Source organism: Sitophilus oryzae, unplaced genomic scaffold (genome assembly GCF_002938485.1).
Source record: "Sitophilus oryzae breed Bouriz unplaced genomic scaffold, Soryzae_2.0 scaffold_1443_pilon_pilon, whole genome shotgun sequence".
In the NCBI taxonomy this organism is placed as follows: Eukaryota; Metazoa; Arthropoda; class Insecta; order Coleoptera; family Curculionidae; genus Sitophilus; species Sitophilus oryzae.
Window position 1 is genome coordinate 1,838,927 of NW_022146108.1, and position 22,968 is coordinate 1,861,894.

The 22,968-nt window shown below is 30.4% G+C and overlaps 1 protein-coding gene across 3 annotated transcripts in view; it reads right to left on the reverse strand.

Annotated features, from left to right (window-relative positions):
- The window catches only part of LOC115877297 (band 3 anion transport protein), a 202,283-nt gene that overhangs the window by 37,701 nt on the left and 141,614 nt on the right, over nucleotides 1–22,968 (reverse strand). For all 3 annotated transcript variants that reach the window (XM_030893432.1, XM_030893431.1, XM_030893430.1), the window contains 7 exons: nucleotides 16,974–17,342; nucleotides 15,445–15,682; nucleotides 9,058–9,691; nucleotides 7,200–7,419; nucleotides 6,707–6,963; nucleotides 4,105–4,358; nucleotides 2,341–2,510 (listed from right to left, as the gene is read on the reverse strand). In XM_030893432.1, coding sequence (XP_030749292.1) covers nucleotides 2,341–2,510; nucleotides 4,105–4,358; nucleotides 6,707–6,963; nucleotides 7,200–7,419; nucleotides 9,058–9,691; nucleotides 15,445–15,682; nucleotides 16,974–17,342 — 2,142 coding nt within the window. The remainder of the gene's footprint in view (nucleotides 1–2,340; nucleotides 2,511–4,104; nucleotides 4,359–6,706; nucleotides 6,964–7,199; nucleotides 7,420–9,057; nucleotides 9,692–15,444; nucleotides 15,683–16,973; nucleotides 17,343–22,968) is intronic.

Here is a 22,968-nt window from a genome sequence, read left to right on the forward strand (position 1 = left end):
ACCCATCAAATATTACAATATTTTTTATTTAAAAAACGGGCAAGTTTCCGAAAACACGCTTAAACACGTATATTTTGTTTTGCTTTTTTACATATTTTAAGATTTTTTAAAAATGTATACAAGGTGTTTCAAAAAATCTGGTCATTGATTAATCACGATCCCGCTTAAAGCGCTTGACGTAAAAAGCTGATTTTTGGAAAACAGATTGACTTTAGGGTGTAGAGGTTCGATAAGAAGGGATTTTTCGAAACTCTAATTCTAAGGGGGTGAAACTATCCCTCAAATATTAAAATATTTTTTATTTAAAAACCGGAGAGTTTTTCGGAAAACCTTTAAACACGTATATTTTATTTCGTTGTTTTACATATTTTAAGATTTATAAATTTATACAGGGTGTTTCATAAAATATGACCATTGAGTAATCACGATTCTGCTTAAACTGCTTGAAGTTTAAAGCTGATTTTTGGCAAACGGATTGACTGTGGGGTGTAGAGGTTCGATAAGGAGGGGTTTCTCGAATCTCAAATTCCAAGAGGGTGAAAACGTCCCCCAAGTATTACAATATCTGTTATTTAAAAAGCGGTTAGTCTTTCGGGAAAACGCTTGGACAAGCATAATTTATTTGGTTTTTTATATATTTTGAAATTTTTTAAAAAGTCATACAGGGTGTTCCAAAAAGTTGGGTAATTTCTTAACCACGATTCTGCTTAAACTGCTTGACGTAAAAAGCTTATTTTTGGCAAACGGATTTTTCGAAAGTCAAATTCCAACGAGATGAAACTACCCCTCAAATATTACCAAGTTATATAATAATATCGCCATATTGTTTTTTCTCATGCTGACATAAATCTGAGAAAATCTTATCCAGTTTGTATGTTAATGGAAATTCTTGCTTTGTTTTATCATCACCATTACAAATGATTAATTCGACGCGAACGAAGTCGCTGGTACACGCTAGTTTACTTATATTTTTTCCAGTGTAGGCAAAACGACACAGTTTTGTTAATTCAGTTCAAGTAAAACGGACCTTTTTTTCGGCTACACACAATAAGGTTTTAGTTGATACGTATTGACTAAACAGGTAAGATTGAGAGGTAAAAAGGTTTTGTCGTAGGTATATAATCTATTACCAAACTACACGAAAAAACTCTTTAGGGCGTACGTAGAAAGAATGATGTAAATCTAATGAATTTACATGAGAACCAACCATGTAATTATACCTTCCTTTCTGTCTATTAACACCTACAAGTTTATGTTGAAAGTAGTTGCTTGTTTTTTGAAACGCCCCATGCATCTAGTCATAAACTATATAATCAACCAAAGGAAATATCAATCCTTTTATGTTTATTTTAGTTCGAATCTATATAAGCTCTCTCTTTTATCAGTCTATAAACATAAAGCATTCCATTAGAAATTCAAATACAAACATTGAGTGTATTCTTTCCCGACCTCTAAATTCTTTTAAATTTTGTTTGTAGAAAACTGTTTTCTTTTAAATTTATTGCCCTCTATTATGTAGTAGCGAAACTACTACATCAAAATATCTGATTTGGAGACAGACTTTTAAAGCCTGTCTCCTTTTGCTACCTACAATTTTATACATGTAACGAGGCTTCTGTTGCGTAGCTAGATATTCTGTGGTAAGATGTTTAGGACTTCCATTCATATAACGTACAGTTTTTTTTAGAGCACGACGTTCCAACCCTCTTAAATATTAGCATGCTATTGCGGACACCCTGTATAGAAATAGATTCTGGATATAATAATGATTTATCAAAACACGTTGGATAAGAATTGCGTTTAATTATGTCATAAAATACAGAGTGATTTATTTGAAATAGTCGACAAAAATAGATCAACTGTGTTTGGCTCACCCTGTAAGACGATATTATAAAATATTTTCTATTAAAAAATGTAAATAATTTTTTGTAATTTATAATTTTGGGACAGATTTAAATGTGCAGAAATTTTGAAAATCTAAAATTTGTCATATTTCAAGAACCACTCAGTATAAAGTATGACAATACGGTATTTTTTGGACCAACCATTTTATGTATACCACAACATTCCCTTTAAAAGCTACAACTTTAGTTTAAAATATATTTTTAAAATCTACTATGACCTGAATTAACACACCCTGTAATAATTTTCAAACCCTATTATCAACACTTCCAATTAATATATTACGTAAAGATCCCTATAATGACAGTAAAATCTATTCTCTAATAGATGGCGCCACAAGGAAACGTGTATTTTGGGTTGCGTACAACTCAAAATAAGTTAGCGTATTTTTTCGCGATATAATTTAATTAAAAGCTTTAAATTTAATTTCTCACTTACCTTTCTGACGTAAGAAGCTTGCGGATGGTGTTTTACCGGCATAAAGTACAGTCGCAGTCTGTCAAAAAGCTGAATACCATCGGTAGATGCGACTCCCATGTATAAGAAGATTCCGAACAAAACCGCCATGGGCATTAGACGAAGCAGAGGAGACATAAATACTGAAAGACCTGAAAAAAATATAAAAATATAATTTATCTAACATTTACTGCGAGAAAATCAGTAATAAATATATAACAAAGAGATTTTTAAATGATTTATTGTGTATCCTAATTCAATGTGCGAAAAGCGCATCTTGGCGCAAAAAAGTTAAGGCTGCGTTGGATTGACACATACACAGATTTCGGCAAGTGTTTTTCGATCGGTTTGTTCATTTCACGGGACTAAATAAAAGTGTTTTTAGTGTGTTAATAATAAACTTAAGTGTGTGGAAAGTTACATTTTTGAATATTTGGTAATGGTAAGTGTTTATTTTTACTTATTAACTCCTTGCATGTTTTGTATAAAAGATATATTAAAAAAAGTTGTAGTAAGTTGCTTTTCAATATTAGCGTTTTATGTTCATAGAAAATCATTTATGCGAAAATGTGAATACAAAATTAATATCTACATATGTATATGTCTTTAGTTATATATTACATTTAATATATTAATATAATTTTATTCGCAATAGAGTAAAAATATTTTAGATTTTTTAAAATATAATAGCTCTTTTAAACTTTGGACGAGTCCATATTTTGCGCGTCAAGGGTAGTTTGGTATATTTCTGTTCTATTGGGCATGTATTGGGCTTTTAGCTGTTTTTAGCATTTTTTTAGTTTAACATAGGCATAATCCAACTTTAAAGTGAGGTCCAGACTGAAAAGTGCGTCTGGACTGCGCTTAATATTAAAAAATTGTTTAAATCTACATTTTTTAGTTCTTCATAGAATTTAGAATATGTTAGTTACGCATCGATTTATACAGTAATAAAAATAAGATACAATGCAATTCTGAAATGCTACACATTTTATGAAGTATAAAATTAATTTATAATTATCAAAAATATACTGGGTGACCCAGTTTTCCGAAAAAAATCCTCATTAGGTTTTCTATGTAAATTTTTCAATACAGTTTTATTGTAGAAACTGCTGGTGATAGAAAAATATTTTCATAGATATACAAGACGATTCAAATACAGGGTGTTTTATAAAAACTATGTGCCATCTCTCGTGGGGAGATTCCTCACGTAAAAATATGATTTATTTTTTCTCTCAACATAACTCCGATTCTGTTTTGTTTCCTAACTACAGGGGGGTAAAGTTTTTATTATTTTTCGAATTATTACAATTTTCTTCCAAGTGCTTTAAGCGATTCGAATGAATTTGGATGGTAAATGTTACTATAAGTGAGAGAAATGAATTAAGAGATAATAAGAGAAATGAAGTCTTAAATTTTTTACTGTAATATCACAAAATTGAAAATATTTCAAAAACGGTAAGGTTTAAGTGTGATAAACCTGAATCGAATTTATCTTTGTTTTTGTCGTATAATATAAAAATAGAATAATATACAGGGTGTTCCATTTAAGAAAAATACAACTATAAGATTTTTTATCTGTATCTTGTAAAGTTATTTTTAAATTGTAACTCTAATAGTCCTTTAACGAACCCAAAACTTACAATTTCTAACTAACAACCCTGTATAAAGCTATATTTTTTCAAACTCAATGTTTTTTTTTTGGTTTATACAAAATAGGATATGTGAAAAACTTATGATACCTACCAACTAAAATGGCAACGACCAAACTGGACAAGCGTTGTTCTTTCACTTCGATTAAATGGGGTTTTTCGCCAGGGGCGTGCGTCCTGGACATGATGGTCAGCGCATTGGTGTGCGCTATGCTGCGCACAGTGGCGGCGCACATCCAGGGTAGGCCGAAAAATCCGGCCATTACGTTGGTGATGCACAGGATAACAATGTCCAAGTGGAAACCTCCTCCTTTTTGGAGTTTGCGCTCTTTTTTGCCCAAAATTAACCTGAAAATAAAGATTATGTCCTGTTATACAGTATGTCCCCGGATTGTCTTTACAAGAGGAAAAAACTTTTTTATTATTGACATTTAAAGGAAAATGCATTTTGCTTGTTCTAAAATGGTTAATCCCGTTTATACTTTTCCAAATTTCCATACCGTTTAAGAGAAAATTAAAAAAAAAACACAGGTTATATTTTCATGTTTTTTTTTAATTTTCTCTTAAACGGTATGGAAATTTGGAAAAGTATAAACGGGATTAATCATTTTAGAACAAGCAAAATGCATTTTCCTTTAAATGTCAATAATAAAAAAGTCAACCGACTTTTTCCTCAAGGATCAAAAATCAAAGGCGTTTCTATGGTAACATCATTTTGATGTCATTCTTCGATAGATGGTTCTTGTTTATTTGTATTAACGTCATGTTTTTGCTGTTATTAAACCTATGTATTAAACTCATCACATTTTCCAATAACTATTATTATCCTTTCCGTAGCATTAAACTAAGCCAAAAATATGACGTTAATTAAAATTCTATCAATAATCCATATCCATACATATATAAAAGCTCAAAGGTTTTTTTTGTTACATCCATCCCGCTGAAACCGGTTTACCAATAGTGATGATTCTTTTTTTAAATGAAAGGTATATTATATGTCTAGATTTGTTATGAAGTATTTTTATATTGTTTAATGACTACTTCTTTGTGTTAAACGACTAAATATTAAATAAATACCTCCAGAAATAAAATATTTGTCATTGTCAGTAGTGGTGTGTCAGTTAGATTATATATCAAATTTTTAGATATTTTAGGGTTCAGTTCATACTGCCAGCTTTAGATACATAAATACTAGCACAAGGGTTCGTTTAAATGACATTAGTGATTAGTGAACTAGCTTCGTTAAGCGATTTTAAGAAATTCGTCCTCTTAGAGTGTAAAATTATGTTGAAAATTTGTTTTATGAAAATTTCTTACTATCTGGTCTAGAAGAATGAAATTCTACAGAAAGAATTAGAAGAGATTTTTGAAATTCATCAACCAGATGGCTAAAGTTAGTAAAAATGTATATAAACCTTCGTGACCTCTGGATTATACAAACAAAAATTTGCACAAAGGATACTTTAAAAGACATGAGTTAATTATTTGGACAAAGCGAATTTATGAAATTCATACCCTTAGAGATTAAAATAGGGAATGAAAGTTTGCTGTACGAAAATGCATTACTATAACATCTAGAAGTAAAAAATTTTATACATGGGTATATTTAGTGACATCGATAATATTAACGAAATATTTCTTCTTCAAATCATCCTTCTATGAATAAAAAATAACGTATAAAGAGTGTATTAGTGCTCTTGAAAAATAAAAAAATCAGGGAAGTATATCAAGAAAAGCGACAATTGAAAACTTCAAATATTCAATTAAAAACTTTATATGTCAGAGCTATTTATTTTAGTAATACAGTTTATATAGGTAGGGTTCTATACATAGAGGGTACATAATCATTTCATTATTTATGTTTTTCGAGAGATTTTCTTTTTTCAGATTTTGCAAAATTTCGACTTTGGTTTTAGTGAAAAATAACAAAATCGATTTTTTGAAGGATATACAGGGCGAGTTAAATAAGTGCAATTATTTTTAGCAGTAGTATATATTGACCCCAGAAACACGATTATGAGTTTTTTAGCGAAAATTTTTATTGAAAATTTGAAATTTTTTAAAAAACTTTTTTTTAGTTTTTAGTTAAAAACCATACTTTCTTGATAATATGGCAATAGAATGAATGAATTTACCAGACTCAAAAACCCGAAAAGCTCCAGTGGTTCGGTTTGGTTTCAAAATTTAAGCAAAAAATATATTTTTTTTAATTTTTAAAGTAAAATAACTCGATTATTTTGGAGTTATTTGAAAAACGGCAAAGAGAAAATATGTTTCTTTTATCGAGATCTACCAGCCCTGAAAATATTTGCACTTATTCAAGACTCGCCCTGTATAATACCCAGAAAATCGACAATTGCTAACTTTTATATGAAACACGAGTAGCCCTAAAACTCTTAAAACATAGCATAGACTTAAAAAAGTCAACTATATTTTCATGTTTTTTTAATTTTTCTCTAAAACGGTATAGAATTTTGAAAAATTATAAACGAAATTAACTGTTTTCAAACAGGCAAATTTATTTATTAAGAATGCATTTTTCTCAAAATGTCAATAACAAAAAAGTTTTTCCTCTTTTGTAAAGACAATCCAGGAACATACTGTATACTCCAAGATACATTTCTTTTAATAGAATCAAGATATTCTTCAATTTGAGCACATTTTTTAGTACACTGAAAAAATACAGTCTTACTTACTCGCAAATATGAGTCTCCATAAAAATTAAAATGTAGACCAACATCGCGGGTACGGCCGAAGCAAATATCACCCACGTGGGCAAAGGGTTGTATAAACCACCCGGAGGGATAAACCAGCCTCTGTAATCCGGTCTAGATGGCGAGAGACCCTCTGGTACGTTGAGTTTTTCGGTGTATATTTGGGGTACCATGAAATCGAAGAACACCATTATTATTATAGCGATGGGTACGCCGAAATCACCCAAAGCTCTTCTAGCCTGAAATAAAAATATCTTTTTAGATTTTTATTAAATAATATAAGGGATAATGAAGATAATGCCTGTAGAAATGTGTCATAATAGCTTTTGAAATGATAATTCAGGTTCTTTTATCGTAACAATTTTCCCCTATTAGAATTTTCTTAGCCATGAAAACTGGTGTTAAAAAATCTTTTTTCATTTAATCGGAACTTGCTACTAACTTGTTTATTTTAGTATTTTATTTCTTTACTTACGGATCGTCCCAAAAAGTGACTGTTTCTGAATATCTTTAGGTAATAAGCTATGGTAAAGGTTCCCAGTGTCAGTATGGTGCAAAACAAAGCAGTGTTGGGTTGATTGATGACGATTCCGTTCGGATCTATGGTTGGAACTTTTTCGTATTGAGTCACTTCAATTATTCCTTCTGTCAAGTTGGAATTTGCAGCAAATGAGTCGTTTGTACCGGAGATGTTTCTAAAAATAATATTCACATTCACATTTGGAGTATTTTGTAGTTAAATGACTAGATTTTTGAAAATCCTGATTTCTGAGGTCGCTGATGGACTACTAGAGCTGCCATTAAATTATTTGTATAAGGTCTTGCATAAGAGTGTCCCGAATAAATCAAAAATATTAAAGTTGATTTTTTGAATGAAGAGACTAAGAAATGTATTAGTTGGTATTACTGTACAATTAAAAATTAAAAATGGGACGTTTTTGTACCTTTTGATGATAATTTTATAACTGTAGCTCTAGTAGTCCTTTAACGACTCTAACATACACAATTACTGAAAATGTAACCATTACGTCAATTATACCAAAATAATACCGCATGATCGAAACAAAGACGGCGTCAAAGACGGCTGGGGAATGAAAATCGATAATAATTTTGGCCAAGAGGTCGATCTCTAGAAAAAAATTCTCTTTATCAAAAATTAACACTAATTATCTCAATATAAAAATAAAATCCAACCTTCTTAAGGCCAGCAGCTGAGCTGGTAGTAAGGACCATTAAAAAAAAAGAAGAGTGTGGGCCAAGTAAATGACGACTAAGGCTTGACCTCGCCTAGATTATCATCGATCGTCATTTCCCAGCCGTCTATGACGCCGTTTTTTATTCGATCGTATGGTATAATCAGTAGAATTTTATGATTGAAAGTTAACAACATAATTCGATTCTAAATAAGGGCCATGGAGGGTAGAGGGTAAGGAATATTACCATGTTATTTTTTTAAACAAGATATTTTTTATTAATGTAGCATTTTTCATGGTCTTATACAGTATGTCCCCGGATTGTCTTTACAAGAGGAAAAACTTTTTTTATTATGGACATTTTGAGAAAAATGCAGGGAAAAATGCATTTTGTTATTGACATTTAAAGGAAAATGCATTCTTCATAAAAATTTTGCTAAAATGGTTAATCTTTGGTCTTAATGGTTTGTCTAAAATGGTTAATTCCGTTTATATTTTTCAAAATTTCCATACCGTTTTAGAGAAAATTGAAAAAAAAAACATGAAAATATAGTTGAATTTTTTCTAAGTTCTAAAAATCAACATGCGTTTCTATGGTAATATAGTTTCGATTTAATTCTTTGATAGATTTTTATTGATAGAATTTTAATTAACGTCATATTTATTGCTTTATCAAAATGCTAAAAAAGCACAAAAATTATTTATTTAATAGTTATTAGAAAATGTGATACTTTAACAACAGCAAAAATATGACGCTAATCAAAATTAATAATAATCATCTATTAAAGAATTAAACTGAAATTATATTACCATAGAAATGCGTTTTAATTTTTAGGATTTAGAAAGAAATCAATCATATTTTCATTTTTTTTAGTTTTCTCTAAAACGGAATGGAAATTTAGTAAAGTATAAACGAGATTTACCATTTTCGAACAAGCAAAATTTTTAATAAGAATGCATTTTTCTCAAAATGTCAATAATAAAAAGTTGCTACATGGTTATAACTTATAACCGCCAAGTTCAGTTCGAACTCTTATTGCCTATTAGCGCTACCCTGGGCATTTTTTGAACCTCTTTTGTGACCCCCAATGAGATGATTCTCTTCATCTCTACCCTCCATAATGAGGTTAAAATAATTACCTGAAAGACGTGACCTCATACTCGCAGTAATTGCCCATAATCGGATGCCTGTCGTACACGGAACACACCTTCTGAATACTCTCGATGATATAAAGGAAGACAATCAGCGCAGAAAACACGTCCTCCGTGAACCTGGTGAACAACTTCACCAGAACACTCCCCTCGAACGCAGCCACCACAACCCCTATCACAGCCAACCAAAGACTTATGTATAATCTCACTGTCAAGAACTCTATCCCTTGCGCCTGACAGAACTGGAACAGACTCTCGTCGAATATGATCAAAGGACCAGTAGTCCCAACTATAATCAACGGCTGACCGCAGAAAATGGCAAAAATGATCCCTGCGATGCTGGTGAACAGCAGGTTCTCGCTAATACCCATTTGGTTCTCGGTTTTCATGCCTGCCAGGCCTCCGAAGGCTATGGCACCGCTGACGGCTGCAAAGTACATGAAGATGGCGGCTGCGGCACATTGGGCGTTGAGGCCGTCCAGGATGTCGGATTTGTAGTGGGGGTAGCGGCGGCGGAGGTCGTTGATGAGGCCGCCCCAGGGACGGTTGGTGCGTTCCAGGGGGTCGCCGAAGGGGGGTTTCTTGTCGCCTCCGTCTAGAGAGAGTAGGGGTTTGGTTAGACCTGGAGAATGAAGAAAAGAAGTAGTTAGAAAAAAGTTGCTCGATCTATAGCCTACATTCTACTATTTTAAATCTTTACAATCTATAATTGATCGAATAATATCCAAAATCTCTAGAAAATTCAGTTTTTTAAAAATATGATCGATATCAGGTTAGTCATGATTCAATTAATACAGTTTTCTTGACAGGTAGTTGTCAAGCTACTAATAATAACTCAACTTTTGTCTCATTTAACCGAATTCATATCTCTCCTAGTTTTCGACCAATGTTGAGCAACGAAATTATCACCACCCTCCATATATATAGGGTACTACAAATTCGGGGTACGAGCAATGGTATCTCGGAAACCGTAATAGATACGAAGATGGTTAAATTGGGGCAGTTGTTGCGCTTTGGGATGTTCACCAAGATGCCATCAAAAAAGTTTAAAAAATTTCAAGGATTGCTGAGTTTTTTTGTAAAAACGGATTTTTTGGAAAATCACTTTCATTTTTTCCATCTCTTTCTCAAGCACCCTCAGCATGTAGCTAGCATCATCTCGATCTCTCGTTATCAAAACTTGGTCATCGGCGAAGAGAAGAGTATAGAGCATAGAGTCCCCGATTGGTAGACCCATTCCACCACATCTTCTTTTCCATTTTTTCAGAGCCTCTTCGACATATATCTTAAAGAGTAGAAGGGCTAAAGAACATCCTTGTCTGAGTCCCTTGGAAACAATAAATTCCTCAGAAGAGTTACCGCCCATTTTAATGTAGCTTTTACTTCCACAATAAAGTTTTTTGACTGCGTTAATATAGACTTCATTGATACGATTTTTTTCCATTTTTCCAATCCAACAATTTGGATTGATTGTAAATATGAAAAAGACCGAATACATGTCTGTAGGAAACGACGATCATAGTGATTTGGATATTGGTATGGGCAAAACAATAAAACACTGCTCCAAATTTAAATACCTTGGAGTAACTCTTTCCTCAGATGGCAAAAGCAATGAGGATATACCTAATAAAATTGGACAGGGAAGAAGAATAATTAGGGAACTGAACTCTCTTCTTTGGACCGATAGAATTTCAAGAAGAAGAAACAGATGATGTACAACTCTATCTTTGGATCTGTTTGTACCTACGGATCGGAGACGTGGGAACTCACAAGGAGAAACAAGGATAGATTACTTGCACTTGAAATGGACTGTTGGAGGCGTAGTAACAGAACATCTCGCCTAGATCACGTAAGAAATGTTTGTATAATAGAGGAAATGCAAGTAAATGGTACTATCTTGGATACCATAGAATCCAAGCGATTGCTATGGTTTGGCCACCTTCAAAGAATGGATGATTTAAGAATACCCAAGAGAGTATGGGACTGGATCCCAGTAGAGAGAAGAAAACGTGGAAGACCAGCAACAACATGGCAGAATGATGTTCAGGAAGCCATGCTTGAAAGACAACTGAGAAATGGCGACTGGTGGGACCGGAATTTATGGAAGTCGAGGAGCGGGAAACGACACTAGTCAATTCATTCGAATAATTCGATAGTTAGTAAGAAAACATTCGTTGAAAACTATTCGAATAAAAATTATCGAATAGATCCGTCATCTGCCTTGAAATATTGTATTCTAGTAATTCGGCAGCAAAAACCATTCATTTATAAAATTCATTCATTTATAAAATTCATTCATTTATAAAATTCATTCATTTATAAAATTCATTCATTTATAAAATTCATTCATTTATAAAATTCATTCATTTATAAAATCCATTCATTTATAAAATTCATTCATTTATGAAATTCATTTATTCGTCAGGATCGATTATAATAAAATATTAACTGAATTTTAGTTGTCGCCCGGCGACGTAGGTTTTTTTCCGAGAAAGCGGTCGGTGGCAATGCTATGAAAGAAGCCGGCATCTTTGATTTTTGCGGAGTCATATATAGATAAGGACACATTATTTTTTTTTTATTGAGGTGCTAGTATTTACACAGAAAATACATTATGAAGGGCGCTGTTGCCATATTTTTGTATTAGTTGATATTAGCAAAGAATATTATTGTTTGGCTTTAGTTAGTTAGGGATAGTATGTCTATATATTCTGCATTTTTTTATTAATATTCTGTTGTTACACTGCAATAATACTTGTTATTTTGGATGTAGGAAAATTATTTTTAATGTTTTTAAGCAAAGACTGGTTTAATAAATAATAATAACAGTAATAATTTGTTATACCTATTGACAACAAAATTTAAAATCATTTAATATAAATATTTTTTTAAGTAATAGCAAAATATAAACAACAAATTAGATGTCAAAATTATTTATATTAGATCCTATTTAAAAATAATATAGTCTCTAATTTTTTTGGCAACGTTGGTTTATTAAATAATAATAATAACAGAACTAATTTGTTATATTAACAACAAATTTTAAAATCATGAAATATAAACATTTATTAATTTTCTAAGCAAGCGGTGTAATGGAAGGAAAATATAAATAAAAAATTAGAAATCAAAATTATTTATATTAGGTGCTTTATATTTAGCGATGGGAACTATCGAATGAATTAGACTATCGAATGGTTACTGAATGAATGATTTCAACTATCGAATGGTTCTATTCGAATAAAATCATTCATTCATTTGTATACTAAAGCATATGTGACAACCTCGCCGTGCAACTAAATGGTTATCGTTGAGCCACGACTATCGAATGCTTTTGATAAATGAAATTTAGTATTCGTTTGATTTTTGTGTGCGTCAGTGCATTATTAGTTCTTCCAAATTTTTATAACTTCACCTTATAAATACTGTGCCAATTTTGGGTTTATTAAAATATTTTAAATACTAAAATAGTAGTTTTTTTTAATTGACGATTGTGTGCGTGTGTCAGTGCAGGTGTCAAAATTTTTCCGAAAATTTGTGTGATTTTCCGTAGCCCGATCTTTCAATTATTTTATTTTATATGGTATATATGGTCTATTTTTTAATGGGAAATTTTGAGAAGTAGCAGTTTTTAAGAGAGATGAGATGAACTTAGAATTAATTTTAAAAATACATATTTGTATTTTAGATGTTTTAATAATATGAATTAGTTGAACTTAATAATCATATTTAAGTAATGTGGTTAAGTAAATGGGGGGGGGGGGTTATCGAACTCAAACTATGGGATGAGAAAATTAAATTGAAAGTTTTACACGTGCCAATTTAAAAAAAAAAGTTAACGATATTTGTATTTTATTTATTCTCTTACATGTAGTTTTTTTTTCATTTATTTTTTAAAGTAAATGCCAGTAAAAGTAAATATTATTTTTAAATAGTAATATAAAGTACCTAATATAAATAATTTTGATTTCTATTTTTTTATTTATATTTTCCTTCCATTACACTGCATGCTTAGAAAATTAATAAATGTTTATATTTCATGATTTTAAAGTTTGTTGTTAATATAACAAATTAGTTCTGTAATTATTATTATTTAATAAACCAACGTTGCCACACCAAAAATTTAAAGACTATATTATTTTTAAATAGGATCTAATATATGTTGTATACTGTTATTATTATTTTTATTAAACCAGTCTTTGTTTAAAAACATTAAAAATAATTTTACTACAACCAAAATAACAAGTATTATTGCAGTGTAACAATAGAATATTAATAAAGAAAAATGCAAAATATATAGACATATCAAGACATACTATCCCTAACTAACTAAAGCCAAACAATAATATTCTTTGCTAATATCAACTAATACCAATATATGGCAACAGCGCCCTTCATAATGTATTTTCTGTGTAAATACTAGCACCTCAATAAAAAAAATAATGTGTCCTTATCTTTATATGACTCCGCAAAAAATCAAAGATGCCGGCTTCTTTCATAGCATTGCCACCGACCGGTGTCGAGTCTCTCGGAAAGAAACCTACGTCGCCGGGCGACAACTAAAATCCAGTTAATATTTTATTATAATCGATCCTGACGAATAAATGAATTTCATAAACGAATGAATTTTATAAATGAATGGTTTTTGCTGCCGAATTACTAGAATACAATATTTCAAGGCAGATGACGCATCTATTCGATAATTTTTATTCGAATAGTTTTCAACAAATGTTTTTTTACTAGCTATCGAATTATTCGAATGAATTGCAACTATCGAATGTTTCGATAGTATTCATTCGATAGTTCCCACTACTACTTTATATTACTGTTTAAAAATTATATTTACTTTTACTGGCATTTACTTTAAAAAATAAATGAAATATTTCTTCGCAAAAAACTACATGTAAGAGAATTAGCATAAACAAAATACAAACATCGTTAACTTTTTTTTTAAATTGGCACGTGTAAAATTTTCATTTTAATTTTCTCACCCCATAGTTTGAGTTCGATAACCATTTATTTAACCACATTACTTAAATATAATTATTAAGTTCCAACTAATTCATAGGTATTATTAAAACATCTAAAATACAAATATGTATTTTTAAAATTAATTGTAAGTTCATCTCATCTCTCTTAAAATTGCTACTTCTCAAAATTTCCCATTAAAAAATAGACCATATACCATATAAAATGAAATAATTGAAAGATCGGACTACGGAAAACCACACAAATTATCGGAAAAATTTTGACCACCTGCACATGCACACAATCGTCAATAAATAAAATTAAAAAATAACTACTATTTTAGTATTTTAACTATTTTAATAAACGCAAAAATAGCACAGTATTTATACGGCGAAGTTATAAAAATTTGGAAGAACCAATAATGCACTGACGCATACAAAATCCAAACGAATACTAAATTTCATTTATCAAAAGCATTCGATAGTCGTGGCTCAACGATAACCATTTAGTCGCACGGCGAGGTTGTCACATATGCTTTAGTTTACAAATGAATGAATGATTTTATTCGAATAAAACCATTCGATAGTTGAAATCATTCATTCATTAACCATTCGATAGTCTAATTCATTCGATAGTTCCCATCGCTAGTCGTAATAACACCCGCATGCATATAATTTTATTTTTTCCTGCCGTTACTTTTTAGAAAATCAAAAAACTAATTACACATCCTCATAGCTACTTTATTAGGGCTATCTGATAGTATTTTTAGATTTTTAAATTAGGTGATAATTTGTGAGATACAGAGGTCATCTTAATTTTTTAAATACGGACCTGCATTTTTTATTTAAAGTTTTGAAAGAACTTGAGTACAATGGTATGCTACACTTGATACTTTTTTTGTTTTGGGTACCTTAACAATAACAAAACTATTTAATTATTATTTAAAATAATTCCCAGTCCGACTTTAGTTTTTTAAATTATTTAATCTCATTATATTCATCGCAACAATATTGATCAGCGCTAATTAATATTGAATAAAGAAAATGGAACAATTAAAAGATTAAATAAATAATATCCAATTCAGCAATTTAAAGATATTATTTTTAACTTTTTTTATTGTCAATTTGAAATATCATTGTACGATCTAATATAATATTAATCGTAGTTATTATAAATAAATCAACTTTTACAAACTAGTTTCTAATGCTCTACATGTTCGAAATGGTCACCACCCTCCCTAAGGCACAAATTTATTTTTCGTTCAATCTTATTTATAGCTCTTTGAATATCTTTTTCACTACTTCTTACATAATACATAAATTATAAAATAACAGGTTATGTTCGTTTCTGGCTTAGGAAAATATAACTAGTTTTGAAATAACATACTTTTTAATTTACTATGTTTCTTACCTTGTGCTTCCTGAGCTTTCTTCAAAGCATTTTGTTTCCTTCGCTTAATAGCGTCGCTTTTGGCTTTTAGTTCCTCTATGGGTAGCAAGGCCTGTCTTTCCCAGTCTCCGGGCGGTAGTACTATACTGTCGTCCAAAAATTCGTTGATGGCCGACAACAGTTCATTTCTGGATTCAGTTTTATACGCGATATTGTGGAACTGCTGGTTCGCCATTAGTGTTGATATGGAACGACCCACCTGAAAAAGAAATTATTTGTCTATTGTCATTTTATTATCATTTTTTTCTGTTCAGAATTGGAGTCTGCATTCAAAAAAGTCTTCGTCAAAAAATTCTGCATAACAGTACAGGGTGAGTCAACGATAGAGTAAAGTCAATTATGAGTAAGTCCATCACAAAACAAAAATATTTATTACTTATTTTTAACAAGTAGTTTATTAATTAGTTACAATTGTTATTATTAGTTACTCAAATAAACTAAAATCGCAGTGGTGAATTTCTTGGTGTATTTCTATATTATGAAAGATGGCACTTGATTTTCCGTCGGGGCGAATAGCCACAGATTAGGGTAATACTAGATTACATACTTGTTGACTACTGATAGAGACATTTTCTTCGGCATACAGTAAAGTTTTTTTCTCGTAGTAATTCTGGTTATAATTCCTTTCTTAAAGCCAATATTACTACTGCCGCGAAACCGTTCCATTAGACACTGAAAATAATATAATATAATAGGAAAATGTTTCTAGATAATCTACATCTATTCTTATAGTACTTAACAAAGTACTATATAATATATAGTACTGAACCAAAAAATATGTATTTCTTGGCTTGTTCGTGTATATCAGTCACATACATTTACTAATTAATTTTCAGGCAAATCTGTAACTATTATCTCTACCATTTATACTTATTACAACAAATTAAATTCAAATTCAAATTTTGTTCTTAACTTGTTTAACAGAAATGAAATTTTGATAATTATAATTTTTTGTCATGGCACTATGATGTTATAGCGCAATAATTGTATTAAAAATATGGGTAAAAATAGAAAAATTGGAATAAATCGCAAACTATTAAAAATAGGTATATGACATACTTAATAAAAGTTGAAGAGTTTTGTAAAATCTATCAGAAAAAATGATAATATTAGTTATTATTTAATATTAGTTTTAAATACGTATCTTCACCTTCCCTATAACTATTACATTTAATATTTTTTTGTAAACCTCGAAACAAATGGGATAATGGACTTTACTCTATTGTTGACTCACCCTGTATAGCTTGGACACCTCAGAATATGGTTCCAAAGCATCATATTATTTTACTGAAAGAGCTTCGTAGGAAAGCTGCATTGCAAAAAAACATAATTAGAGGAGAATTACAAGTAGATATATTGTTTTCACTTTTGCAACTAAATAAAAGCGCCTAGCCTAAGATATTTTTAAGAAAAATACTAGGTAGTTCATGAGAAGCTTAAATTATACTTTTTTATTAACATCCCAATTCAAAAATAAAACTTCTACTAACCTCATGATAGTCTATGGTGGCTCTCTTCGGTCCCAACAAAATAAAAATAAACCTAACAGGAATATTAACTTCGATCAGCGATGGAATGACAACCGCTTCAGCCAGCCTGACAAAAGCTATAGCCGGTTGTTCCAGGAAGTCCACCTCTCCTGCCAGAACACTGGCCCCTTGGGCCTCTGGCGGTATTCTCTTCCTGATAGCCTCATTGTATGCCCTCCTAATGTCCTCATTCGACGTGGAATAGGCCTCTTCCTTTATGTCGACAGTGTGGGTATCGTTGTTGAGTAGCTTGTGTTCGGCATCGCCGTTCTTCAAGTGGATGGTGGTCTCCGGGAAGCTGATTTTGCGTTTTTCCGTGTCGTGGAGGCTCTGGAAATGTTACTATATTGTATTTTTGGTATTGTTATTGTTTTTTTTGAGGTTTTAGAACGGTTTCGAACTAGGAAGTTTGAGTTCTACCAGCTAAAGTCGAGTCGCTAAAAAAGTTGGTTAAAGAAAAATAAGTGTCTACATATTTTATTTATTTCAAAAGCATAATTGACTCTTAGTTTAGTACAATTAATGGAATTTATGGTTATAAATAATGAGAGTTGTCGGCCATTTTAATTCAGAACTAGATTGTATTTTTTGTATTTTTTTAACCATAAAATATTAATAATTCAATATTAAGAAATGCATAATATCTAAATCTATGATATACATTTTCTAACAGAACGTAAAAAACGTGAGAACATAGTTCGAGCGTTTAATTTTGTTCAAATTCGAACGGGGCTAAGAGGGCTAAAGCAAATATATGTTTAGCATCTTTAGTTTCATGAAAAAGTATCAAATTGATGCGAAAACCGCATTTTTGTATCTCTACTCCTAAACGAGAAACCCCATAAAACACGAAAATGGGACATCCTGTACGCGTATATAGAGTTTAGAGGTCTTTTTCGTCTATTGTGCGTTCATTGGTGGTTCTATTTCTTTATTCTTCAGTTACAAATTTGCCGTTCTGGATTTGCGAATTACGCTCAATAAAACTTGACAGAAACATCCATAACTTGTTTCCGATTCATACGAAGCGAATTTTATCAAATCTTCTGAAAAATACAAGTATCCAATAAAGTGTTTACGATGTGACGTTAAGAGCCTCTTCGATGCTTTCGTAAAGTGTGTTTGGCATTTATCAATTTCACATTCGTTTATTAAATTACGTGGATATAATATGTTATTTGTTTGAAACTGATAGGCAATGATGTGATTTATAAAATAAAATATCTTCCTGGACTGACAGTGTCATTAATTTTGAAATTTATACAACGTTTCTGCCAGATTTATCATTGTCTGTTATCAATCTTTTTTCTTCTCATGTCTGTTTGAAATCCAATAAAAAACTCTAACTTGTAGGTACAAGCAATTTTTTTAAACATATATTTATAAGCTACGTATTATTCGTGGCACACACCATTAATTTTTTCACAAAAAAAAGTAAATGGTGTGTTCAATTTTGGAAATAATTAGAGTGCCGTAGAGATTAAGAAGTTACATAAATATAAATACTAATTAAGATTCAAGGGCTCGTTTAGCAAACATTTAATTAAAAGTTGCCTCTTTGACGCAACTTTTTGCGGATCAAATTCTCGTTAAGCCTAAACGGTTTGGTTCCAAAATTACAGGCCCATAGTAACAGGGTAATGAATGTATTATTAGTAATTTATTATTCTAAAAGGTCTAATTATAAGCTAGCATTTCTATACCTATTTATAACCAAATATAATAAGAATATTAAGCTTCGAATGTATTATAACAATAGTAATTTATTATATAAGCGTTTTAGAAAGCATTTTATCCACGTAAGAATGTTTAAACGCGAGAACGTAGTGGGTAGTGGCGTTTAATTTAATTTATTTTAATTTAACTTAATTTATTTTAATTTAACTTAATTTATTTTAATTTAACTTAATTTATTTTAATAAAGTGCAAATATTTTCAGGGGTAGTAGGTATATTTCGACTCCAGAAGCAAGTCTATGAGGCTTTTTTTGTGAAAAAAAATTGAAAATTTGAAATTTTTTGAAAAAAACTTTTTGATTTTTTTTTGTTTTTAACTCGGTTTTTAATTAAAAACATAATTTCTTGATAATATGTCAAGATATGTAGTAGATTAAATTTACAAGAAAGAAAACCCAGAAAAGATCCAGTGGTTCTCAAAATTTAAACAAAAAATCATATTTTTTTTAAATTTTCAAAATAAAATAACTCGATTATTTTAGACTTATTTGAAAAACGGCAAAGAGAAAAATGTTTCTTTTATCGAGATTGCACTTATTTAAGACTCACCCTGTAGAATAGTTAACTCAGTTCCAATTTATTATTTTTATTATACAACATCATAGTATTTTAAAAACATGGTTCAATGATTGACATCTCAAAAACAATACAGATACATCATAAACAGTAATAGTTGTTTCAGTGTTATTGAAACATAAAAACAATAAGTAATAAACAATCATTTATCGGTATTATTCTCATATGATTCAAAGCATATTTTCGCAGTTTTTTAATACTATTCTTTTTCATTTGCTTATTGCATTCTGTAATGAAATTCGAATCTCTCGCATTAAGCATTCACCCTTGTTCCAGATTATAGCGAAGAATGTCAATATGCTTCCCCATAGTTTTGAATTCGCATTGTTTTGAAAATACGTTCCGAAAGCTATGCTATTTATAGCGGAGTTATAATAAACACTGTATATTTTGACTTTCTAATGACTTCTTTAGCTATAATTATCTCAACACATCAAAATATAAATTATCTGCTATTACTTCGTCGATAGAAAGACTTTATAAAAATGCATAATTTCTAAATCTATGAGACGCATTTTCTAACAGTTTGAAAAAAAGTTTAATATTCATAGTTTAAGTTTTCAGTTTAGTATGAAAAAATAATGTTATCTAAATGCTAATGGACTCTCCTAAGAGCATTTTTCTTAAAGATGGAGCGCAAACTTTACTGTAATATAATACTTCGCGTAGAAGTATATTGATTTAAGAAGATCGTGAACCGAGTATATACCAAAATAATTTCGTATTCTTTAAGAAAAAGATTAAGATTCGAAAATATAAAGTTATCTGACTTTACTTATTATAAAAAATAGTCAAAGTTTTACTGTTCTGAAATAGCAGTAAAACAGATCTTATTATTAACTTATATCAAATAAACTTATAGTCACGTATTAAGCTTGACCGGCACAGCGTTGCCCGCTTTTACATATTTTCTTTTAATCAAAATATTTTAGGAAACAAAAAAAAATAATTGTAAATATATAAACAGTTATTATTTACATCAACAAAAATCACCTTAACGGTACTTAAGGGACATAAAGGGACATTACTTCCGCTTTCCCTTTCAAAATATTCTAATAAAGTTTCGATGAGTTATTTACGGCTATTAAGCTATCTTGTTCAGGTTCCAAACAGAACAATGTTCTGCTATCACAAACACAATTCATTTACACCAAAAACACGTAATACAAAACTAAAGTGTCAAGACGAATGACAATGTCAGGAAATAAATAGTCAGGCCGGCGCCGAATATCTCCATGGTTGGCAATAATAAATTTAAAAATTGCGCCCTCGATTACGTAACTAAAAGATTAATTGATATCGAATGTAGATAACATTTTTTAAACTGACTGCTATCCAATATATTAGCTATGTAATGTTTTTTGCCCACCTTAAAACATTACTTAGATTTAAATAATTGATGTTGGGTTCTGGAGAAAAATATATCTGCTAATAGCCTAAGAGCTGACGACATATTTAGAGAACATATTTTAGGCAAGCTAGAATAACTAAAAATGTATAGTTTATTAACTGGTGACCCTAGAATCCTAAGTCTGGCTGGGGGGTTGGGGGTATTTCGGTACTGCGCAACCCATAACATTTGCAAAAAAATAAACCCAAAAAACATTCTTTATGCAACTTGAAATTTGCTTATTCTTAAATTTTAGCATCTATTTAACCTAGAAATAAGTGTGCCAGACTTTTTTTTCGGGTTTAAAATGTAACCAGACCATTCCAAATATGTTTAATTAGTATACCTGGAAAACATGCTTTAGGTATTCTAAAATTTTTAGAGCGTGTTTATTAGATGGTTTTAAAAAATATATGTTAATTGCCAGACGAATTCAATGGGATTTAATACTTGCCAGACGCGGATAAAGATTTTAAATGAGCGCGATAAGAAAATCTTATAAGCGCGAGAAAAATAGTTTATTGAGACCGGGTCGGCAGCCGATGCGGCTGACGTAACAGCATTTTGGAGTCGTAAAAACTTAAAAAAAAACTAACAAATATTGAATAAATAAAAAGAAACATTTTTTAATAAAAATAATGTATGATTGAAATCTTTTCAATAAGAATACTTTTTAATTTAAGTATTTTGTATCTGAAAGAATAAAAAGACGAATAATAATCCACATATTATAATATTATTAATTTTTGCGACCTGATTGACAATATAAAAAAGTCATTTTAACGCCTAAGCATAAAAGTAAAGCACTTTTACTTACTTTTGAATCTATTTAGAAAGATTAACAATGGTACTTTAATAAAATTCCAGAATACTTATTTTTTTAGCACTGTACATGGTACCCTTTTGTCGGGACTACGTTTTCTGGTAAAACCACTTCTTTAAATTTTAAACCATGTTGTTGGCGCACTTTTAAAAATTCTTTGCATTTTTGTAGTCTGCCTTCACCAAAAACAATAACTTTGTCACTAGTAACTTTTTTACAAACTACACAACTTAAATGTTTTTTATCCATTGTGATTTAGTAGTTAGTAGCGAAATTAGTAGTTACTAAAATATTTATTTGCAGCAATTATTCTAAACTATTTACACTATGCACGTCCAATATTTAATTTATATATACATATTTGTACATGGTAACTTAATTCCAACAAAATAATCTCTGAATTAAAAGCCTGCAAATAATTGAAATGAAAATGAAAAAAAAAATGTTTTTTGGAAAATTTGAAGTACTCCAAAATACTGTTACGTCAGCCGCATCGGCTGCCGACGGGTCTCAATAAACTATCTTTCTCGCGCTTATAGATACTCATAAGACTTTTTTGTCGCGCTCATTTAAATCTTTATTCGCGTCTGGCAAGTATTAAATCCCATTGAATTCGTCTGGCAATTAACACATATTTTTTAAAACCATCTAATAAACACGCTCTAAAAATTTTAGAATACCTAAAGCATGTTTTCCAGGTATACTAATTAAACATATTTGGAATGGTCTGGTTACATTTTAAACCCGAAAAAAAAGTCTGGCACACTTATTTCTAGGTTAAATAGATGCTAAAATTTAAGAATAAACAAATTTCAAGTTGCCTAAAGAATGTTTTTTGGATTTATTTTTTTGCAAATGTTATGGTTTGCGCAGTAGCGAAATACCCCTAACCCCCCAGCGAGACTTAGGATTCTGGGTTCACAAGTTATTAAACTTTATTTTTTTTGTTATTCTAACTTGCCTAAAATATGTTCTCTAAATATGTCGCCAGCTCTCCGGCTATAATGATACCATGGTTAGGTTAGTAAAATTTGTGTCAAACGTTGTGTAGCTTTCTGTTATAACGCTTCAAGAGTTAAAATGTATTTTTCGCTAAAATAATATTCGCCGTACATTCGAAGTGAATTAAAAGAGCAAGACTATTTACATAAAAAAATAACTATTTGGACAGCTGAAACCGTTTTTTCTGTACTGCTGTTCAGATCCAATTTTGATTTTTATAAGTAGACATTTATTTTTTAAAATGATCTAATACTAAAGTTAAAAAGGGACTACTAGGCATAATTTCATAACATTCTAGTAAATTCTGGCCAATAATGGCAAAGTTTTCAGCGGAAAAAAATGCTAGTAGCAGAAAACAAACTAAAATTAAACTCAAAGATTGTCAGATATTTATATATAAATTTTTTAACAATTTAATAATGTCCAGTC